Source organism: Vicugna pacos, chromosome 32 (genome assembly GCF_048564905.1).
Source record: "Vicugna pacos chromosome 32, VicPac4, whole genome shotgun sequence".
Classification (NCBI taxonomy): Eukaryota; Metazoa; Chordata; class Mammalia; order Artiodactyla; family Camelidae; genus Vicugna; species Vicugna pacos.
In genome coordinates, this window is record NC_133018.1 from 10,598,435 (window position 1) to 10,622,191 (window position 23,757).

At 49.9% G+C, this 23,757-nt stretch overlaps 1 protein-coding gene and 1 long non-coding RNA gene across 6 annotated transcripts in view; one reads left to right on the top strand and one right to left on the bottom strand.

Annotated features, from left to right (window-relative positions):
- The window catches only part of FAM222A (family with sequence similarity 222 member A), a 54,858-nt gene that overhangs the window by 27,079 nt on the left and 4,022 nt on the right, over nt 1-23,757 (top strand). For 4 of the 5 annotated variants that reach the window (XM_006204900.3, XM_072953114.1, XM_072953117.1 and 1 more), the window contains one exon: nt 1,300-1,427. The exons of the other annotated variant lie outside the window; for it this stretch is intronic. In XM_006204900.3, the coding sequence (XP_006204962.2) occupies nt 1,346-1,427 (82 nt within the window). In that variant the 5' untranslated portion in view covers nt 1,300-1,345. The remainder of the gene's footprint in view (nt 1-1,299; nt 1,428-23,757) is intronic. 5 annotated transcript variants of the gene reach the window in all.
- The window catches only part of LOC140690911 (uncharacterized), a 42,161-nt gene that overhangs the window by 11,644 nt on the left and 6,760 nt on the right, over nt 1-23,757 (bottom strand). Inside the window, exon 2 of the long non-coding RNA XR_012066265.1 lies at nt 11,273-11,328. This is a non-coding gene — a long non-coding RNA (uncharacterized lncRNA). The remainder of the gene's footprint in view (nt 1-11,272; nt 11,329-23,757) is intronic.

Genomic DNA, 23,757 nt, shown 5'->3' on the forward strand with positions numbered 1-23,757 from the left:
TTTTTTTTCCTGAGACAGTAATAGGAGAAAATTGGTTTTGAAACTGAATAAAAGTCCCTTTCAAAGTAAATCATTTCTTTCAGGGTACCTCTGCTGAAAGTAAAATAGCGCATAATGAAAGGTGGTTACGTGATTGTCTTTCATTTACCGGGAGTCCAGGACAGACAGGAGGCTGCAACCGTCTCGGGGAAATACAAGATTGGAATAATTGCGCGGTAACAAGGAGCTTGTTGTGAAATTAGTATCTTAAGAAAGTAGTGAAAAAAGGCTTTTCCTCATGAATACTTCATTATTAGCAGAAAGCGGCAGAATTCCGGGCTCCAGACACCTGTTTAGTATTAAATAACTTCCCTTTCTTCCCCTTCAACACACCCTCCCCTCTGCTTTCTTCTCCTTTGTTTCCCAGCTTGTGGACTCAGGCCTTGGGGGTGGAGGGGGGGGTGTGGCAGGAAGGGGGGCACCCCCAGGCTGGGTGGACGTCAGGAGTGCCCAGGGTTGAGCTCACACCTAGGCCTACCTTCTCGAAGGGAGGGGCCTGGAAGGAACCGTCCCACCCTCTCCCTGTCCATCCGGAGCAGGCCCTGCCAACGTCACCCTGCCCCTCGGGGGCTCTGGGTTCTCGGGAAAGTGGGTCTTGTGAAGATAAAAAGGCTTGTTTCTGTGTGAATCTGGGTGAATAAGCACAAGTGGGGAAGTCTGAGCTGTCACCTGTGCAGGACCTCTTCCCAGCCTGGCAGGGCAGAGGTACCCTGGGTGGCCCTGCCCTTTCTGTTTAGGGCAGGAAGCTCAGTCAGGGAGCCCTGGTGGCTCCTGGGGCCTGGCCTCAGGGCTCAGTCTGAGACCACAGTCAGGCTCAGCACAGGTCAGGGTTCAAGCACCCCTCGCTCCCCCAGGGATGCCCTCCTGGACATCCCCTCTCCAGTGGCGCTGTGAGAGTCCCCAGGCAAGGGGCAGACCAACACTGCCATAAATGGAAACACTCATTCGCCCCCTGGCAGTTCTCAGGCATCCCTCAGTGTCAGTTCCAAAGATGACCAGATGGGGTCTTTGCCCTTGATGAGCTCAAGGCTGAAGGTGGCGGCCAGAGGGGGGCTGGTACAGATTAGCTGGCAGGTGGTTACAAGAGCTGGAGGCCACCAGCCCTGGACAGACAGCCTGCTGAGGGCGCACAGAGCGGGTGAGGATCTGAGCAGGCCTGTGGAGAAGGAGACCCCAACACTGAGCAGGGCCAGGTGTGGAGGTGGGAGGTGGGCACGGAGCAGCCCTGGGTGACCAGCACCTCATCTTCCCTCCTCACAGGGACCCTGCCGCAGAGCGTGCCCCACCGCGGGCCCCCAGCTCAGCCATGCTGGCCTGTCTGCAGAGGACCCAGAACGCCCCAGGCCAGCACCTGGCCTGCCCGAGCAAGAGCCTGGAGCTGCGCAAGTGTGAGTGGCATGCCTTCTGTGCGGCCCCGGCCCCTGCCCTGCCCCTCCCTCTGCCCCCTTGAGTCCACGGGACTCTCCTGGACACACACAGCTCTTCCTGCCTCAGGCCTTTGCAGGGCAGCTCCCAGGCAAGGAAGCACATCCAGCACATCCACCCACCACGACTCTGCTTTGGACGGTCTGTCTTCCCCTAGGCCTTCGCCCATGCTGGGCTGCCTCCCCAGGGTCCCTCCCAGACAGCGGCACCCATCCCCTTTGTCGACTCCTGCTGGGCCTGACCTCCTCCCCAACAGCCTTCTCTGACTCCTGCCAGCACCACGGCCCCAACCCCAGAACTGCCTCGGTGACCCCACCACGTGCCATGTCTGCCTCTCTCATCATCATTTTCCTGCGTCCACAGAGAGGAGGCTAACGGGGCAGCAACTGCAGTTGGCCCTTGAAATGTGCCGGTTTGAACTGGGCCGGTTCACTCATACGCAGATTTTTTCAGGAGTAACTAGTCCCACAGGGTCTGTGGTTGGCTGAATCCGCAGATGGGGAGGAACTGAGGATACGGAGGGACAACTATAAGTTCTACTTGAATTAAGCCCCGCATTGTTCAAGGGTCAACTGTAGTCCTGAAAGGGACCCCAGCTTGGGGCTTTGGTCTCTGTGTGATCTTGGGCATGTTCTTTCCCTCTCTGGGCCTTGCTTTTTCAGTGTGTCAAATTAGGATGCTGGAGTTTGGTGACCTCCAGAGCTCTGTTCTCCTTTACCACCTAGGACAGGGACCCCAAACCCTCTGATCTGATTTTTTTAAATATGTAGAAACATTAAAAAACAGGGAGGTTTGTATAAAAATCTGGATCTAGTGTCTCTTGAAAACAAATCAGAGGACTTGGTTACAGGCCCATGCTCCTGTACTGCAGCTATTGGTTAGAATTGGGGGCACTCATCTCCAGTTCACCACAGTCCTCACCCTTCCCTATTGCCTCTTTCCTATAGTACAGGGTCAGCTGCATTTATCATTGTGCTTACAGTTGCTTTTTCCTTTCTTTAATATGTATTTCTCTTTAGATGTGGTAATATATTCACATGGTCCAGTATCCAAAAGGAATGAAGGGGTATAGGGACAAAAGCCTTCCTCTCCCCGCTGAGGCAGCCAGCATAGTCAGCTTTCTGTGTGTCCCCCCAGGAGATGTATGCATCCCAGCAAAGACGTGTGTATACGCTATTTTACCCACTGTCCTGTACCTCACTCTTTCACTTAGCGGTACATCCTGCAGGTCAGCATCTAAAGAGCTTCCTTGTTTCTTTGCTGTATAGTTTTTCATAGCACGGATGACCATCATTTATTTGAACAGTTCCCCTAAGGAGAACCATATTTACTTTGTTGCCATTATAAGCAATGCAGCAGCAAACTTTGTCATGTGTCTGTGTCACAAAGGTGTGAATAAAACTACAGAATCAGTTTCCACAAGTGGAAATACCAGGTCAAAGGTAGGTACATTTGTAACTTTGACAGATGCAGTTCGACTGATTTATCTGTTCATCTTCTTGGTCTGTTTTTCCCACTGGGCTTTGTCCTTATTGATTTGAAGGAGCTCTTTGTATATGATGGAATTAGACTTCTGTCTGTCATGAATTGTGGATGTTTTCCCCAAACTGTCATTTGTCATTTTCTGCCAGGGAGGAATTTTCTTGGTGAAGTGAAGTTTGTTAGTATTTCCTTTTATGGCCTTCAGATTTTTGTGTCATACTTAGAATGTCCTTCCTCATGCTGAGATTATTTATTTTAAAAAAGGCTTCCTCAAGGTTTCTTTTAGTTCTTTTCAGGTTTAATTTTTTAAATGTATGCTCTCTGATTGGTGATTTATGTAGTGTGAGAGTCCGGCTCCAAGTGTGTTCAGGTATCAGTGCAATACTGTTTTAATACTGTAGTGTATAATACATTAAATTTTTTTTCAGTGGCTTTATGGAGATATTATTCACATATCATACAGTCCACACAGTGTACATTCAGTAGTTTTTAGTGTATTTACAGAATTTTGCAACCATCACCACAGTCAGTTAGTTAAATTGAAGTACAGTCAATTACAATGTGTCCATTTCTGGCGTAGAACACAATGTCCCAGTCATGCATACACATACATATATTTGTTTTCATATTTTTTCATTAAAGGTTATTACAAGTTATTGAACATAGCTCCTGTACTACACAGAATAAACTTTTTAAAAATCTATTTTTATATATATGGTGGGTAACATTTGTAAATCTCAAACTTCCAGATTTATCCCTTCCCACCCCTCTTTCCCCCAGTAGCCATAAGATTGTTTACTAAGTCTGCAAGTCTGTTCCTATTTTGTAGATGAGTCCATGGTGTCTTATTTTGTTTGTTTGTTTTGTTTTAAGATTCCACATATGAGTGATACCATATGGTAGTTTTCTTTCTCTTTCTGGCTTACTTCTTTTAGAATGATGATCTCTAGGTCCATCCATGTTGCTGCAGATGGCATTATTTCATTCTTTTTTGTGGCTGAGTAGTATTCCATTGTATAAATAGATCACAGCTTCTTTACCCAGTCATCTGAGGATGGAGACTTAGGCTGCTTCCGTGTCTTGGCTGTTGTAAATAGTGCTGCTAGGAACACTGGGATGTGTATATCTTTTCAAATTAGAGTTCCCTCTGGATATATGCTCAGGAGTGGGACTGCTGGATCATATAGTAGGTTTATTTTTAGTTTTTTGAGGAATCTCCATACTGTTTTCCTGGCTGCACCAAACTACATTCCTGCCAGCAGTGTAGGAAGGGTTCCCTTTTCTCCACACCCTCTCCAGCATTTATCATTCATGGGCTTTTGAATGATGATGGCTATTCTTGAGTGGTGTGAGGTGGCACCTCATTGTAATTTTATTTTTAATGGAGGTCCTGGGAATTGAACCCAGGATCTCGTGCATGCTAAGCACATACATGATCTACCACTGAGCTATCCCGTCCCCTCCCCACAACCTATTTAAGAGCATTTATTTACCTCAGAAGGAATCCCTTACCCATCAGCATTCACTCCCTCATCCCCCCACCTCCTTCCTTCTCCACAGAGTCCCCTGTTCTGGACTTTGATAAGAAAGGGCTTATACAGTGGGTGGCCTCTGGGACTGGCGTCTCTCCCTTTGCATAACATTTTCAAGGTTCATCCATGTTGTAGCTTGTGTTTAATACGTTTTAGCAGTTGGTGGTGCTTCTTGCTCCGTGTTACCACCATCTTACTCCGAATTTCCTTAGCTGGTCTATTAGTTTTCTGTCTGGACTATGGAATCGCCCTATCTAGGTAAGGACAACGTCCTGTTTGGGTTTTTACCAGGATTGCACGGAATTTATAAATTAATTCAGGAAGAAATGACATTTTAATGATGATCACTTTCCCTCCAGTGACATGATCTGTGCCCTTCTGTTCGTTCAGACTTCCATTCTGTGTCCGTCGGAAATGTTTCAGTATTTCTTACGTTTAGATCTTGCACATTTTTAAAGTTTACTTCCTCTGGAAAGTTAACCTTTCCTGGTGAGTCTTTTCTCCCATCCATAGAGGTTGTTTATACAAAGGCTATTAACTCCTGCCGCCTTACTAAATTCTTTGCTTGTAATGGTTTTTCAATTTAGTCTCTTAGGTTTTCCAGTTATACCATCAAATCATTTGCAAGTGATGATTTTACTTCTTTGGACATTTTATACCTTGATTTGTCTTATTTAATAGTGTTGGCTACTATCCCTGGAACAATGAAAATTAATAGTGGTGACAACAGACAATCTGGCGTTGTCTCTGACTTTAATGAGAAAACTTCCAGGTTTTCCCCATTACCCAAAATGCTGGTTTAGGGGCAGATATTTTATCAGGTTAAATGAGTGTCCATCTATTCCTGTTTTGTTAAGAATTTCGGAAATCAAGAATGCAATCTGAACTTTACCAAGTGATTTTTCAGTGTCTGTGGAACTGACCATATGGTTTTTTTTCCCTTCGAGCTATTAATAGGAATAATGATCTAGATGTCAATACTGAACCATCCTTGCGTTCCCGGTTGGTTCCCACTTGGTCATGGTAAATACTTCGTTATAACACACTGTGGGATTAGATTTTTTGAGTCTTCAGTTTTCTCTTTTTGGAACAGTTTTTGTTGGGTTTTGCGATCACTGTTAACACTTGCTTCAGAAGGACAATGGAGGCTTTCCCTTCATTCTCTGGGCTTTATGACAGCTTAAGTAGAAACGGATTATCTTTTCTTTAAAGATTGGTTGCTCCTCCATGAAACAGTCTGGGCTCAGCATTTATTTGGGATGAGTAGGTAGCCTTTAGATAATGTTCTCTATTCCTTCTGTAATAACTGATCCAATTGTCCCGCTTCTTGAATGATGTTTGTAAATTGTTCTTTTAGAGAAGTATCCATTTTTGTTTTGGTTGGGGGAGGTAATTAGCTTTATTCTTATTTATTCTTAGAGGAGGCACTGGGATTGAACCCAGGACCTCATGCATGCTGACTAAGCACACGCTCCACCACTTGAGCTATCCCCTCCCCTCTGAAAAGTACCCGTTTTATCCAGATTTTCAACTTCACTTGCATGTGGCTGCACAAAATAAATTCTTTAAATTATCTCACCCTTGTTTCTTATACTGTACATTTTGTGCTTCCCCTGCCCTTATTTCTTATTGATTCGTTAGCTAACAAGTTATCTATCCCTCTTTCCCAAAGAACCATCTATGGGATCCATTTATTAGTAATTATCCTTCCTAATCCATCAATTTATGCATTTACCTTTATTAAAATCTTCCTCCTGCTTTCCTTTAAAAAATTTTTTTCTTGAGTTAGAGGCTGAAATGTTGATACTGATAAACAAGAAAAAAAGGAAAAATTAAGACTATGAATTCTGAGTATTCTTTAGCGGTATCCTGCTGGTTCTGATATGTAGTTTTATTAGCAGTATCTTCTAAATATGTCATACTTTTGGCTTTGATTTCTTCTTTGACTTCAGGCCCATCTGAATTCCATCTGTCCACCCAGGTAGTAAGGTGCTTTTGTGTTTTGTTATTTCTAGTGCTGTTGCATTATAATCACATAATGTTATGATTTCTACTTTTTTGGACTTCAGTGAACTTTTCTTTGCAGTATAATCTATGGTTGTTTTTGAGTTTTGTGACTTTTTTATGAGGACTTGAAAAGATGTGGCTCTGTTTTCAGGATTCAGAGGTTGGTGTTTACCAATTATATCTACCCCATTAATTACATTAGTTAGGTCTTACATATCTTTACTCAGCTGTCATGAGTAGAGGAATGAATTCCATGCCTCATGCTAATGTGTTCCAGTCTCTCTCTTCTTGTGGCACCTAAGGCTTTGGCCTTATGACTGGTGATGCAACGTTATCTAACACATAGATATTAATACCTTAAATATGCATAGTGAATTCCATCCTTCTTTGCTGCATTTAATAGTTTTTGGCCTGGATTCCATGTTATCTATTAAGATGGTAACTGCCTATTAAGATGCTGTAATTCATATTTTTCTTGAAACCTTTGCCAATCCTTTTATTTCAACCTTTCTGAATTACTTTGTTTAGATGTGACTCATATAATATAGTTGAATTAAGCTTTGTGATCCAATCTGAATGCCTTTAAAATTTTTTTTTAATAGGAGAGTTTAGCCCACTTACATTTATTGATAGAACAGATGTCTGGTCTTGGTTCAATCATTCTGTGCTTTGTTTTAATTGCTTTGAAAAGTCTTTCCCTGTATGATCTGTGTTCTCTGCTTTGTGTACCTACTAATTATAGGGAAGTCTGGTGTCCTTGTTCTGGGCACATTAAAGAGTCCCCTAATTCCCTATTTTTTTGGAACAGTATCTATTACTTTCCCTAAGATGAACAAAATGATGAAATTAGTGTACTTTTTCTCTCTACATTTTCTGATTCATGTCATCCTTTTAAACCTCTGTTACCTGACATCAGCTTTAAATATCTTTTGATCCCAGCTGTTAAAAATGAAGATATCTGTGTACTCATCCTGCTGTCCCCCACTCTCCCCATCCCCCCTCTTCCAAGTGACACCATTACTCTATTCCCAGGGCTTGTAATGTTAGCATCTGGGTACAGCCCCACAGCCTGACAGCTGTTCCCACCTCGGTCTCCTTAGATGAACAGGGTCCGTGCTCACCGCCAGCTCTTCAGATGATGGAAAAATAAAGCAGAAGTTGCCCTCTAGTCTGCGTCTTAAGGCCTCCTGTGGATGACACACCTGGAATTCTCACACATTCAGAACGGTCTATCTGTTGACTTTCTACTTGAGTGAGCAAAAAAATCATCCCTGGGTCACTTGGTTTCCTTGAGGATTTTTTGTAGACCTTGTTCTCTTCTAGTGTTGAATGTTGCCATGGAGAAGCTGAAGCCTCATTCTGCCTCCTTTATATTTCATTTTGATCTTTCCACATCTTTCATGTCATCACTGGTGCTAGCCTGTGTCTTGAGGTTGACCGTTCAGAGTCTGTTTTTCCTGGAACAGTCCGTGCCTTTGGACAGGCAGATCCAAGGCTTGTATTATTTCACTTTCCTTCTTCGGGGGGACTCTAGCTAAGCAGAGATTGGCTGTCTTCTGCCCATTTCCCCTACGTACCCTCTTCCAATTACCCCTTTCTACCTCCCTATGTCTTTTTCACCTTGTTTTCTCTGCCTTCTTTCTCCCCTTCCCTGCTCATTCCATTTATTTTTTCTTTCTCTCCTACTCTTGTATCTCTGCTTTGCATTTTTGCTTTATAGAAACAATTGCTTACTGCGTTTTCTTTCATACTGAAGTATTTGGCCAGAATCTTGATCTCTTCTGTGCCCACATTTTTCTGATGGAAAATATTTTTTTGCCAATCATTACTTATGTTTTGCCTTTCTTTCTCTTATATATTTGGGCTAGGTCCTGTGCTGTTCAGTTTTGATTACTTGGCCTCTGGAGGGTATTTCCAGAAAAAGAAGAGGGACCTAGGATGTTGTATCAACATCCTCAGAACTGAAGGTCCTCTGATGGTGTCCTTTCAGAGATGCATTTGTCTGCCTCATCAAAAACAGAACAATGATGGAGAATCTGGAAGGGCCTTCAGTTTCAAGGAAAAACGTTTTTCATGCACAGCTCCCTAACCCTCCTTTACATGGCCTCCAGGGAGAACATGTTCTCTTTTATAAAATTAGCTACTTCACTGAATAGATTGTCCGTGGCACATAATTCAGAAGGCACAAGAATTTACAGTGAAAAATAACTCTCCTTCCCAGAGGAAACCAGCATGAGCAGTTTCTTAAATACCCGCCTGAAAAATGCATGCGTGTGTGAGGGGGCAGTAAATACCTTTCACGTAAACATTTCCACCCAGACATGCTTCTGAGCCTTTTTTCCTTAACAAGGTATCTTGGAGGTTTTTCCCCACGTGACAGAAAGCGTGCCCTCATTGTATTCCACTGTACAGATACAGATGACCTTTTTAACCGTCCCCCTGTGATGGGCATTTAGGTTGTTTCTAGTCTCTTGCTCTTACGAACAGTATCTTTGTACATGTATGTAGATCTGTGAAAAAAAAAAAAAAACCCTCTTCCAGGATGGACTTGCTGGCTCAAAGGATCTGTGCATGTTAACCTCTGACTGCTCCTGTCCAGCTGCCAGGGTTTCCTGCCTTGCCCTCTGCAGCCAGCTGGCTGGGGGATGACTGGGGCTGGTCCTTACCTCCTGCTCCAAGGCTGGAATCAGAGAACGCGGAGGACCACCAAGGATGTCTTGCTTCCCCTGCCCGCTTGGACCCTTTGACGTCTTTGCACTTATTGAAAAAGACACTGACTGCGTAATTAAAGAGCACAGGAAAGAGGGAGGCAGGAAGGGAGATAAGCAAATTGAATTGGGCGCTCTGCTGCCCGGTCAAGGCCTGGACGAGACTCCTGGGCATCCAGGCCTGGGCTGACCCTCTTGTCCCTGTGGCCCCTAGGCAGAACAGAGACAGGAAGGACTGGCCTGAGCTGCGTGACCAGATCTTGGGCTGTGCAGCGTTTCTCACTGAGGGAGAAAGGTCTTGCCTGGGCCATGTGTAGCATGACCTTAGATGAGTCAGTCGGCCTCTCGGGGCCTGTGTTCGCTTTTCTGTAAAGCGAGGGGTCAGATCTGATGGACCGAAGAAGTCATTCAGCTCTGACCATCTGTGATGATCCTGTCAAAACCCGATAGGGAGACGTAGCCCAGTCTGAGCCCCGCTCCCTCTTCTTCCTGTGAAATGGGATCAGAGCAGCCTGACTACACAGGGCTGTGTGAGGACCGGCTGCCACGAGCACCCAGAACACGGCCAGCGAACTGGAAATGGCTACAGTCCACCTCTCTGGGACCAGAGGTCAGGCAGGTGGAGGAGCTGGTGGGGGCGGGGGTGGGTAGCTGCGGGTCCAGGAACCCTGGCAGCTGGCTGTTGTAGCCTGTTTCAGCTGACCGGAGAAAGTGACCCGGAAAAAAAGATGTGGGGGTGGGGGATGTCCATTCCCCGTTCCCTACCTCAGGCCTAAGATCTTGGGCTGCTCCCAGCTGGCTAGAGTCCCTGGGTCCCAAACAGGACCCGCCCACCCCTGGGATAGAAGCCTGTTTTTCTCAGCTGCTCAGGGCCGTCCCTCTAATAAATATTTGACTTTCTCATCATGGTTTTGATACATGAACTTTGAGTCACACGCTGCTCAAAGTTCTGGCCAGGCAGAGGGCCCCAGAGAGGCACCTCTGGGGCTTGGATGGTGTCGGGGAGAGGGGACACCCAGGGACCTGTCATTTAAGGAGAGAGGGGCGGAGGCAGCGTCTCCGGGAGCCTGGTGTGAGCTTTCAGCCTCTCTCTGCCAGACCTCGGGTAAGGGATGTAGCCTGTCTGCCTCGGTCTGGTCCTCTGATTCTTGGTCTGATCCATCAGATTCAAATACTTTATTTTACCTTAGCCTGCATCTTCCCCAGAGGGCAGGACCCCCCCCCCTTCCCCACAACGGGACGAGAGGTTCCCCAGCCTGTCTCTCCCACCTTCACTGATGGAGCTTTGAAGGGCTCGCAAACCCAAGAAGATCAGGGAGCAGCCCTTCTCCCCAGCTCCCACCCCTCCTCTCCCAACACCCCTGACCCCAAAGGCTGGCGCCACTGCCCCCGCGAGCCCTAGCGCCCCGAGCATTCCTGCAGCTGCTTCCACTGACACTAATAAAATACGGAAGAAACAAAGCAATTTAAAATTCCAATAAAATTAAAAACCCACCACTGGCCACGCAGCAGATTCAATTACGTGGCTGTTGCCGAGCACAGCCCTGGGGATAGAGGGTTGGTCCGGGGCCACCCCCACTGTGGAACCGAGCCCAGGAGAGGACAGAGGCTTGGGGGTGATGGCCAGATGCTGTCAGCCCCCTTTTACGATTGAATGAATGAAAAAAAAAGCTCTTAACCAACTAGGCCAGCCAGCCACCTCCTTCATCTGCTACAGAGAACCCAACCACAATCCACCCAAGGGCTGGTAACAGCTGGGGAGGACAAAGACCCACACCACTGCCCTTCCGCACTGCACCGAGGTCCTGGTCAGCTCAGTAACAAGCTTGATGGATTAGAAAGGAGTAAAACTCCCTGCACAGAAACCCCAAGAGAACAAGAATGCAGCCAGATCTGTAGACAGAACATCAACATACAAATGCAGTTTCATGCCTCCCCAGCACAAGAGGGCAGACTTCGTGTGTGGAGCTCCGATATCCGGGGCCTCGCAGGGCCACACGGCCTCACTGTGGTGCAGAATCTCCCCCAGACACGCGGAGATGAGTGTGCGCGGCTGTGTGCGAATAAAACTTTACTTACAAAAGCAGGCTGCACGCCGGAGTTGGCCTGTGGGTGGTGGTTTGCAGGCTCCATACCTGTAACAAAGAGTTGGAAACTTATGTTCTACAAGGAGATACTATTAAATTTTTTTTTTTGGAAACACTTTTCAGTGTGTGGTAACAGGTACTATACAGTTCACCCATTCAGAGTGAATACTTTTTAACATAAATTCAGAGTCATCCAACCATCACCAGTAACAAATTCCAGACCATTGTCTCATCATCCCCCAAAGAAAGTCCAACAGCAGTCACTCCCCATCTACCCTTCGGCCCCCCCATAGCCCTGGGCAACCACTAAACTACTTTCTGTCTCTCTAGGTTTGCCTATTTCGGGCATTTCATATAAATGGAATCATATACTACGTGGCCTTGTGTGCCTGGCATTTTTACTTTGTACAATGTCTTCAAGGTTCATCCAGGTCGTTGCAGGTGTCAGAACTTCATCCCTTGTTATTACCAAATGGTATTCCATGGTATGGACACGCTGTGTATTATTTATCCATTTACCAGTCGATGGACACCCGGGCCGTTTCCACACTTCTGGCAATTACGAATAACGCTGCTATGAACATTCACGTACAAGCCTCTGTGTGGGCGAATGTTTTCACTTCTCTGGCGTCTATACCGGGGAGTGTAACTGACGGGTCACCTGGTAATTCTATGCTTGCTTTTTTTGAGGCACTGCCAAGCTGGTTTCCGCAGCAGCTGTGCCATTTGACATGCCCACCGGCAGAGGAGGAGGGTTCCAATTCCTTCACATCTTACCAAAACTTGTTAGCATCTGTCTTTTTGATTCCAGCCATCCTAATGGGTCTGAAAGTGGACTCTCACTGTGGTTTTGATCTGCATTTCCCTAATGGCCAAGGATGTCGAGCATCTTTTTGTGTGCTTATAGGCCTTGGTATATCTTCTTTGAAGAAATATCTATTTTGCTCGTCTGCCCATTTTTTGAGTTGTCTTTTTATTCCACTGTAAACGTTCTTTATATATATTCTAGATATAGGTCCCTTTTCAGATTTCATGATTCACAGATATTTCCTCCCGTTCTGGGGTTGCTTTTTTCATTTTCTTCATGGTGTCCTTTGAAGTACAAAAGACTTTAATGTTGATGAAGTGAAAATTCCTGTTGTCGCTTGTGCTTTTGGTGTATCTAAGAAGGCTTTGCTTAACACTTAGTCATGAAAATTTACTCTTACTGTTTAAGAGTTTTCTAGTCTTAGCTCTTACGTTCCAGTCTGTGATCCATTATAAGTTACTTTTTGTATATGGGGTGAGGAAGGGTCCAACTTCATTCTTTTGCATGTGGGTATCTTGTTCCAGCACCATTTGTTGAAGAGACCTTCCTTATTCAATTGTTTTGGCACCCTTTGCAAAAATCAGTTGACCGGAAAGGTGACTTCTGGATTCTTCATTATGTTCAATTGATCTTCATGTCTGTCCTTATGCCAGCAACACACTGTCATGATTACTGTAGCTTTGGAGTTAAGCCCTGAATCAGAAATTGTGAATCCTCCAACTTGGTCCTTTTTTTTTTCAAAGTTGTTTTGGCTCTTCTGGGTCTCATGAATTTTAAGATCAGCTTGTCCGTTGCTGCAAAGAAGTCATTCTGGGATTTTGACAGGGACTGTGTTGGGTTTATAGACCAGTTTAGGGAATCATACCATCTTGATGTTAAGTCCTCCAACCCTTGAATGTGTGATGTCTTTCCATTTATTTAAATCTTCTTAATTTTCTTTCAACCATGTTTTGTTTTTTGTCAGATTGTAAGTTTTGCTCTTTTGTCAAATTTGCTTCTAAGTATTATTTGATCTTATCCTGCAAACTTGCTGAACTTGTTTATTCTAGTTTTATTTTTTTAGTAATTTCATAGGATTTTCTGTGTGCAAGATTATGTCATCTGTGAATAGAGAGTTTTACTTCTTGCTTTTTAATGTGAATGACTTATATCTCTTTTTCTTGTCTACTTGTCCTGGCTAAAATCTTCAGCACAATGTTTCTGAGTTTAGAGGGAAAGCATTTGGTCTTTTATCGTTAAATATGATGTAATCCATGGATTTTTCCTAAATACTATTTATCAGGTTGAGAAGGTTCTCTTCCAGTTTCTTGAGTGTTTTATCATGAAGAGATCTTGGATTCTATCAGATGCTTTTTTGCATTACTGAGATGATCACATGGTAGTTGTCCTTTATTCTGTCTCTATGCTGTATTATGTAATTGAGTTTGGGATGTTAAACCAACCTTGCATTCCTAGGATAAGCCCCACTTGGTCACGGTGTATAATGCTTTTTATATGTTGCTGGATTCAGCTTGCTAGTTTTTGTTTGTTTGTTTTTTTTAAAGTGATTTTTGCATGTACATTCACTCCTTGATACCTGCAGGGGATTAGTTCCAGGACTCCCTACAGAAAGAAAACCCCACAGATGCTCAAATCTCTTACATAAAATGGCATAATTTTTGCATATAACCTATGGACGTCCTCTGGTATACTTTGGGTCATCTCTAGATTACTTCTAATACCCAAAACAATGTAAATGCTATGTAAATAGTTGTAAATACAATGTAAATGATATGTAGATGGTTGTAAGTCTGATAGAAATGCTATGAAAATAGTTGCTGGCACGCAGCAAATTCAAGTTTTGCTTTTTGGAACTTTCTCGATTTAAAAAAATACGTATTTTCAATCTGCAGTTGGTTGAACCTGTGGATGCAGAACCCGTGCGTACAGAGGGCCAAGTGTATATTCATAAGGGATATTGGTCTATGGTTATTTTATCGTGTCTTTGTCTGGTTTTGGCATTAGGGTAATACTGGCCTCCTGGTCTCTTTTTTAGAAGAGTCTGTGGGGGGGAAAAAGGCATCAATTCTTCCTTAAAATGTTTGGTAGAATTCACCAGTGAAGCCATCTGAGCCCGGGCTTTTCTTTGTGAGTAGCGTTTTGGTCGCTAATTCAATTTCTTCATTTGTTACAGATCTGTTCAGATTTTCTTTCTTTTTAAGTCAGTTTTGGTAGTTTGTATCTATCTAGGAATTGCCCACTTTATCTAAGTTATGATACTATTACAGTTTACTAAGGGACCTAAAGGAGTTGACAAGAGGTAGATGACCTCTATGGAGAAAACATGAGTTTATTCAGTGACCATTTTTAAATAAACTTAGACATAGTCATATGCACGGACAGAAACTGAATATAGAAAAAATCCAGTCCAACCTCTTCATGGCCACCCTGTGTATCACTTGAAAACCTGACTTGGAAGCTGATAAGGAAAGAACAAAGGACCAAGAATGGCCAGGGCGCTTTTAGCAAAGAAGTATGAGGGTAGGGGAGAGGCCCGCACTGCCGTGGCTTAGGGCTGAGGCAGCGGGGTCAGCAAAGGGAAAGAGGGGACCAGGGATGGAGCAGAGCATCTAGAAATCCATCCACACACCAGCCAGCACTACCTTGTACAAGGCGCGCCTTGACCACAGGGGATGCACGTGCGGTGCTGGGACAACTGGTTACCTGTGTGGAATAAATGACCTTGGCGCCTTACCCAGTACCATACACCAACAGGAATTCTAGGCAGACCAAAAATCTAATCCCATGGAAAGCAGAATGATAGCATTCTTTGAAGAAAATGACTGAGAACGTCCTCCTCACCATAGGAAGGACTTGCAAACCCCAAGGGGGGGAAAAAGCACAAATAAAGGAAAAGACGAGTTGGACCACGTTAAAATTAAAAACTCAGCAAAATATACCATCAAAAAGTCAAGACAAGCCCAGAGTTGAGAGAGGGTGTCAGCAGCACTCATTATGGACCAGTAGCGGGGAGCCGGGGTGGCCAGGGGGTGAGGGGGCGAGAATGAGAGTTGGGCTCAGAGACTGAGGGGGAGGGCAGGGGTGGTAAGTCAGACCACATAGATGTGGATGGAGAAAGGAGTGAGTAAGTGGCCAAAAGGACAGAGATGAGGCAGCAGTTCCCAAGGGCAAAGACTGAGGGTTGGGCAGCAATGCGGCGGGGCAAGATGGAAACACAGGTGAACGTGGCAGGGGGCCCGGTCCAGGGAGAGAGTGAGGAGTGGGCTCCCAAACACAGAGCCCAGTCAGGGAGCAGGTGGGGGAAGCAGAGGGGCAGGAAGGTCAGGCTGGGGCCGGATGGAAGGACTCCCAGCCCCGCCTACAGGGAGGGACACCTCGGCCACTCCAGTTCCAGCAGGGGCTCAGGTGCGGAAGGAGGATGTGGATACAGGTACGTGTGCTTGTGAGAACCTGCCAGTCTTTGCATGTGCGGATGTCCCCGAATATTGTGGCTCACAGATGTGACCCTCGGTGTCGGAGCATGTGTGAGTTTGCACACACGTGCACACACACACCCCTAGAGAATGAGAGAGGGGATCCTTTGTGCAGCGCCCAATGATAACCACTGCCCTGCACTGCTTAGTCAGGCCCAGAAAGAGCTGGAAGGGAGGCAGCCACGCTTTATCTGAGCACCACTGTATACCAGACCTTCTGACATGCATCTTCTCATTTAATCCTCACTCTGTCCCCTTAGGAGAAACGGAGGCCAGGGAGCTGTGGTCACTCCCCTGAGGTCCCCTGGCTAGTAACCAGGGCACCTGCATTCACACTGGAGTTTGACCTCAAAGGCCCTGGGGCTGCCACCGGGCAGAGGGCTGGGGCTGGAGGCAGGTCTGGGGGGCTGACAACCACCCTGAACGTCCCCCCCTCCCTCCCAGCAGAGGCCAGAGCGCAGCTGAGTCTGCCCCGGCCCAGCCGCCTTCCCCTGCCCTACTCCTGGGCGGCCTCATTAGGGATTCTGCTGGTGCCACCAGCTAATTAGTGTCACGTTAATTGAGCATTCAGAAGGCTGCCACCTCCAAGGGCAGAGTGTCAGCAGCCAAGGGGAATGCAGATACGGGCTGCTCCTCCCCGTGGGCTGGGGCCAGGCCCTTTGCCCAGGGACCCCTTCCTTCCTGGACAGCCCGCCCTCGCCCCCATTTCAACACAGATAAGGCCCAGCATGACTTCCTGTGCCTTTGGGAGGAGACAGTAGGTACAACCTGGGACAGCGTGCAAGAGAAATGGCCTTCGCTGAACACCGACTGTTCGGGTGCCTGGCACACCTTTAATTCTCCCACCTCTCCCCTGGGAAAGCTACAGTTAGCTCCACTTTACAGTCAGAAAGTCTGAGGTCCACCAAGGGGACAACTTCGCCAGAGCTATGTCCAGTGAATCAGTAGGAAGCTGCGTCCGGCTGCACAGTAGGTGCCTGGGCTCCCACAGAGGAGCGGGGAACCTGGGCTGGCGTCCTGCCCTGGCCACCCCCATCCCACCTCCGCCTGCCCCTTGATGGGCAGGTACCACGTGCGGAGTATCACACCGACTTGAGCAACTCGTGACCTGTGGCCAGGCGGCCAAGCTGCGTGCCAAACGGCCATGCCTGCCTGCAGTCAGAGTCAGAGCAGCTCACCTCCTGGTGGTCAGTCCCTGCGGCAGATCCTCCACCCTTCTACCCACACTCCCCCCCTGCTGCCTGCCCCCTGCCAGCAGGGTGCCGCTGAGTCCTACTCTCCTGTCTCCCTGTAGCAACATTAAATCCCACTCAAACGGCTGCTTTTAATTGGCTTAATATACTCGTTAATAACCGCGTCTACTTAACACACCTGTAAAAGGCCCATAACATTAACTTAATGGCAGTGATGGCTCGCCCGCACTGCCAGCCCGCCAGGCAGCCTTTCACATTTCCCAACAAGGCTTTCACAGGGGCTGCGGTGCGCGGGCAGGGGACAGGAGTGGCCCAGCTCACAGAGGGCCGCCTTTGTTTCTGCCCATGGGACCCAGGGTCTGTCCGGCAGCTGCCCCTGCAGCCTCTCAGAGAGTCACTGGACCCCACGCTGTCATTCATAGGATGCTCCCAGGTACCTGCTGTGGTTCCACATGTTCTCTGAGGTATCGGGGTGGTTAAGAACCTCCAGGTCTAGCCCAGGAGACAAGTCAATGCTGCAGCATTGGAGTGCTGGGGGCAGGCAGGGAAGGCTGCCTGGAGGGGGTGGTGGGCATCTTGGCTAAGATCTGGCGGGTCAGAGCCAGCTGGCCAAGAGTTGTAAGCAATGGCTCTTCTTCATTCTCCTGGCACATAATTTGGGCACCTACTGTGCGCCAGGCAGTGCATGGACAATTCCACCCCACCCCAGATTTACCCTTCCATTTCAGGTCCTGGGGGGAAATGAAGATGGGGCGCTTCTCCCCAGGGTGTGGGGCAAGGGAGACAGACAGACAGTACATGCACAGGGAGTCCAGGCCAGCAGCATCAACCTGAGAGAACCAGTCCAGCCACGGCATCCATGGTGCCCTATGACTGAGAGCAGGGGCTCCAGGGGACGGATGCCCGGAGCTCACAGCCTGGCTCACAAACCCTTTCTGGGCCACCTGACATCTCAGACTGGCAGCCCACAAGCCACAACCTCACCCACCAGGTGTGTGTTTTGTCCTGCTCAATGTCTGAACATTGTTTCAAAAGTGAACACCTCGGGGTAGGGCATACCTGCCCCGCCCACCTCAGTCCCTGCCACCGGCTCAATCTCAGCCCCTCTGTCCCCAGCCATCAGCAAAAGCGTCTGCAACCCCGCCTGACACCCTGTTCCTTGAATGTGCAATTTCCTCTTCTGAAACGCCCACCTCCCGAGGCCACCACAGGGCTGGCGGAGGGACAAGGTCCTTGGGGTTTGGAGCAATGCTGGGCCCAGAGACAGCACTCAACAGAGGGGGGCCATCAGCCTATAGAGGCGGCCCAGGGACACCGTGCCTGCATCCAGGGGCCTGTGGGGAGGGAGAGCTGCAGAAGGAGGTCAAGGCCAGGTGGCCTCATATGCCACCCTGAGCAGCTGAGACCACGCAGACACGGGCTGGCTGGAGTGCTTTGGTGAAATCATCACCAATAGCCGTGGCCCCCGATGGAGGACAGGTACCCTTTACAGCGCTCACAAAAACTCTCCAAGGTTAGCAGCGGCAGTGGCATCTTCCCCATTTTACACAAGAGAAAACTGAGGCTCAGAGACGGGCAGTGGCCTGCCCAGGGCCACACAGTCCACATGTGGCAGAGCCAGGATTTGACCATGATGCCTTCTCGAAAGTCTGCTGACCACCCTCTGTGCTCTGCCCTGGAGCAGACGCTGCCGATGACACAGGGAGCCAGGGCTGCATGAGGCGGGCGTCAAGGGCAGGACCCTGGGAGGAAGGGGAGCGGCGTGGCTGGCCACCAACAATTACGGAAAAGCAGAAGAGAGAAAATGCCTCCTTCCCAGGCCAGCTGCTGCTGGCATTGGGACCTTTTCCCTTCAAGTCTTGATTTGACCCCCGACGAGAGGGAAGGAGGGAGACGCAGGGCTTGTGCAGCCCCCTTTTAACCTCCTTCCGCAGACCTGTACTGCACCCATGTCCCCTCGTCGCCGGAACCTTCCAAAACCTAAGTGTGATGCCCACTGAGGCCTGCTTCTGCTGGCGGCCTCCTGGCTGCTGTCTCCTGGGACTTCCGATGTCCCTTTTCCTGCCCTGTGTTCCACCCAGTAGATGGAGGGGTCCCGTGGAAACCTACATCAGGTCCTGTCCCTCCTCTGCTCCCAACCCTCCAACATGGAGGGAAGCCCGGGTCCCCTCGGTGCCCCCAAGGCGCATCCCGTTTGCACTGTGTGCCCCACCCCGCTGTCAACTCGGATGTGCCCGTCCACTCCCCTGCCCCCTCCGCTGCCCCTTCTGCTGAGACTTATTTTCCATCCGGCATCCATGCAGCTCACTCCCTCACCTCAGTCCGCTCTCTCCTCAAAAGCCACCTTAGCAGAGAAGCCTTCTGAACCAACCACCGTGTCCAAACCAGGCACTGCTCCATCCTGTCCCTCTCCGTCCCCCACACCCTGCTGTCCCGGTTACTCTGGCTGTGTAACAAATTACCCCCAAACTCAGTGGCATCACACAGCTATTTCATATGCTCAGGAATATAGACCAGGCACCGTGGAGGTGGTGTCTCTGCTCCGTGATGTCGCTGGGAATGGGGCTGGGGGGAGGAAGCATCTGGGCTGGAAGACCCAGGCTGGGGCCGGAGTCTTCAGAGGGCCTGCTCCCTCACGCATCGGGCGGTGGATGCCAGCTCGGCTGAGACACCCGTGCGTGGCCTCTCCACGGGGATGGATGTCCCGAGAGACAGACAGATACACCTGGACACAACCCAGCCCTGACAACCACCAGCACCACTTGTGCTGCACTCTGTTCAGCAGATTTGCATCATTAAATTAGTTCACGTTCAAGGGAAGCAAAGTTAGGCTCCATGATTTGTGGACGTGCTTTAAAACTACCACGCCAGCTCTCTCCGTGTTCACGGGGCCTGGTGCTGCCTGACACGTTATTTGCAGTTCTTTCTCCCCCGACTAGACGTCAGCTCCACCAGGGCAGGGCGTTTGCTTTGACTGCGGCAGCGTCTCCGAGGCCCAGGGCAGTGCGCCCCACATAGGAGGGGCTCAGGAAGCATCTCGCGGATGCAGGGCTCGGGGGTTGGGGGGAGCTGCTCTCCACGGGGCTGTCTCCGGCTTAGGTCCTCCCAGGACTCTCTCTCCCAAGCGTCGTGACTGGCAGTGAACAGGGGCTCCCGGGCTGGACGGGTCCATCTGGATGCTGAATGCTGAATTCATTCAACACGACATTCCTGAGCTCCCGCTATGCGCCTCATGGACAGCAGGGGCAGCGGTGAGCAAGCCAGCTCTGTCGGGGTGAAGGGCCAGCCCAGGGCAGGCCGAAGCTGTCGCTGTGCCTGAGGCCACCAACCAGGCGCTGATGGGACCTCCGGTGGGGTCCCCTGTTCCAGTTCGAGGAATCAGGGGAGGTGGGCCCTGGGGTTCCCCAGTGGGCCCACAGGGCCACAGGTCCCCTCCCCACCCATTAACCCTGTGAGTGCTGCCCCCATCCTTGCCACTGCTTGGAAGCTCATCACAGACAGCAGACTCGGCTGGTTCCTTCGTGTGAGGCCTTTTGTGTGCCGTGACACCTGAAACGGGGCTGTGCAAATGTACTAAACACTGGCGGTTGGGCCCACCTCTGGGAGAGGGTCTGGAGTGCTCAACAAGCGGGAATTGGGGGCCAGCCTGACTCAAGTGGCTAGAGACCCCCAGCCACGGCCACTGTACCCTGTTTCCTGGTGGAAAAAGCTGGGTTTCAGGCACCTGGGGCAGCTCGGGAGGAAGCCCTGCAGGAACAAGGTATAGAGGCTGCAGATGCAAAGGCTCGCGGGGGCATCGCCATCAGGCCACGTTTGAGACGAGGACTACAGTGACGTCCTGGGTCGCTCTGGGTCCATGTTCACCTGAGGGCCAGCATGCATCCAGGCATCCTGCAGGAGATGAGGGCAGGTGCCAGAGCTGCCCGGCCGTGTGGCCTCTGATGGGTCACTTCCCACCTCTCTGAGCCTCCAGGCTGATGCTACAGTCCCTCCCCAGGCCTGTCCACCTCCTAATTCTGTGGAAGAAGAGGGGGAGCCAGGGCCTGCTTTGGGGTGCAGGGCAGGATGACGATGGCGTGGAGGGCAGACAGACTGGGTCCAGATCCCAGCTCTGCCCCTCACCAGTTGCGTGTTCTCAGGGGGTGCTGAGCTCCGTTTCCTCCTCTGTAGAATGGGGGCCTGGATTAGTTATCTGTGTAGCAAGTTGCTCCAGAACCTAGCGGCTTCAGACATCAGTAATCGTGTACTGTCTCTCACAGTCTCCGTGGATCAGGAGCTCAGGAGCCACTTAGCTAGGCTGTTCTGCTCTGTGTCTCTCATGAGGCTGCAGCAAGATGCTGGTGGTGGCTGCAGTCATCCAGAGGCTTGACTGGGGCTGGGGGACCTGCTTCCAAGAAGGCTCACATGGTGGCTGGCAGGAGGCCTCGGTTCGCCTCCACGTGGGCCTCCCCGTGGGCTGCTTCAGTGACCCGACAGGCAGCTGCTTCCCCAGAGCAAGAGATTCAGGAGAGAATGGTGGGGGTGGGGGAGCCACAGAGCCTCCCATGGCCCAGGCCTGGAAGTCACACTCCACTTCCACAGCATGGATCACGCGGGCCAGCCCCAGGTGGAGCAAAAGGGCGTGTATACCAGGAGGTGAGAATCATGAGGTCGGGGACAGATCTCAGAGGGCACCTGCCCAATGCCACAACTTGTCTGCTTCCTCATCTGTAAAATGGGACTACCTCCCACCTCTCAGAGCTGCCAGGGGCTTCCAAACAAGAGGCCTCGAGGAAAGCTGTGGGCTCGGAGCCTAGCACGTACTCAGCGCTCACCAAAGGGCAGCTTCTGTGTTACGGCCCCACCTTCAGCTCCAACAAACGCTGAAGGGACCAACCTACCCTGGCTGGGCCCTGCTGACCAGTCGGGGGCCAGACGGGCCCCTTCTTTCAATGAATGGGAACTAGTAACAGGCATTGCTCTTTTTTTCCCCTTCTTCTTCTTCTTAAGGTTTTAAACACCTAATTTATTCCATCCATTAGATAGATTTTGTAGATTTAATCATTTTCACAGTTGGTGGCTCATTGGATACTCAAGATAAACTCCAAATGAAAGTATAATGGTGAGGACAAATGAGTTTTCACACCACAATGGCAGAAACTTGCTTGGGAAGAGAGTTTAAGGGGAACAAAAATACATACAGATATAATTTTTTTCCCCCAGCAGCCGCTTTTGCTGACTATAGTAGGTTACCACAGTTAATTTCACCAGTTTTGTTCATCTGTAAAATTGCATAAAAGTGACATTTTTGTGCTCATTATAGCAACTGCTGATTTATGGCTGGTAAATGAAGAGCTGGTCCCTTTTTTGCGGGACTCTCCGAGCGGCGCTAAGTGCCCATGAAATTGCTTGTATAATGTAGTTTAAATCCAATCTCGGAGAAAGATTCCCCCGTTGGCCAAAGTGACATTTCCATTCTCCACACCAAGTTTATTTTAGGCCACTTAGGAGGGGGGCTGCCCCAGGCAGGGTCAGGATGGGGGCCAGGGGTCGGCTGCGGCTGCCTGGCCCAGCTTGGGCCATGGGGATGGAGGGGCACCGCTCCAGCCTCCTTGGGGCACCAGATGCTGCTGACCTCTTCCCTCCCTGCTGCCTCATCCAGGTCAGACCACATCCCTGCACCTCCGGGCAGGCAGGAGTGCTCCTCCTAACACGCCAGCCTGCCCTGCTCCTCGCCTGCTTAAAGCTTTCCACGGCTGCCAATGCCGGAGCCAAGGCTCCTGTCGCAGCACTGCTAGCACCTGGGGCTGGTGGACAGTTCTCTGTGGGGTCTTCGTCCTGGGCATGTAGGAGATTGAGCCGCACCCTGACCCCTACGCACTAGATGCCAGTAGTACCCTCTCCCCAAGTTACACGGCCAAACTGGGCTCCAGACATCGCCAGTGTGCCCCAGGGGGCAGGGCCATTGAGAACCTCTGCCCGTGGGGAAGAGGCCCTGCTCTGGGCCTTGGCCCCCCTGCGCTACGGGTCATAGCCCTCTCTCCCCAGCCTGCCTGCTCTGGGCTCCTGCTCTTATTTTGGTTTGTTTACAGTTCCCACCTGGGACAGGCTTCCTCCTCTCTGGACCTTTGCTCGCACAGTTTCTTCTGCCCAAAATGTGTCTCCCTCCTCCTCACCCCTTTCGCCGCGACCTTAGCAGGGATCCTCTTTCCTCCAGAGAGCTGTCTCTGAAGCCCCGTGGGGTGAGGCTCCCCCATGTCCCCACACTGCCTGCACCCCTCTCCCCTTCACAGCACAGGCTTTGCTCAGATTGGCTGTGAGCCCACGAGGGGATGGGGGTGAGGCTCGGGAAGGAAGGGATGCGGTGTGTGGCCTTCCGATTAGTGGGAGGCCTGAGGAAGGCAGGGGGGTCCACACTGTCCCAGCCACAATGCCAGGCCCACCTGTGCATGAGCCCTGCCCGCTCCTCTCCCAGGAAGACCCTTGTGCTGGGCAGACGGGGAGGGTCTTAATATACTTAGACCCCTTCTGCTACGGCTCCACCACATGACTTGTTAGACTCTCCCAGCACCCCTGGGGGGGGGTGTTAGCAGCAGCATAACCCCATTTTGCAGATGAGGAAACTGAGGCTCAGAGTAGTGAGGCCCCCGCCCCCAAAGTTCCTAAGGAGTCACTGCTGGGTGCTGGGGTGCCTACAAGGTGGGGAGGAAGGCAGTGCACCATGAGACCTGGGAGGGTCCTCCTTGCCTAAAGAAAGGTCCAGCCCGGCCACAATCTCCCAGCACCTTTTGTGCACCTCAGCCCCTGCTGGGCCCCCAGGCCACCCTGCAGACCTGGCACAGTCATTATCCCCATTCCACAGGCGGGGAAACTGAGGCTCAGCCCCGCCAACAACTCGCCCAGGGCCACACAGCCCCACAGTTGGGCAGGACTCCACCCAGGCTGCTGCTCCAGAGCTCAGGCTCTTTCCATCTGCCTCATGCAAGCCCCCTGCTCCCCTCCCTGAAACCCTACCCCTGCCCCA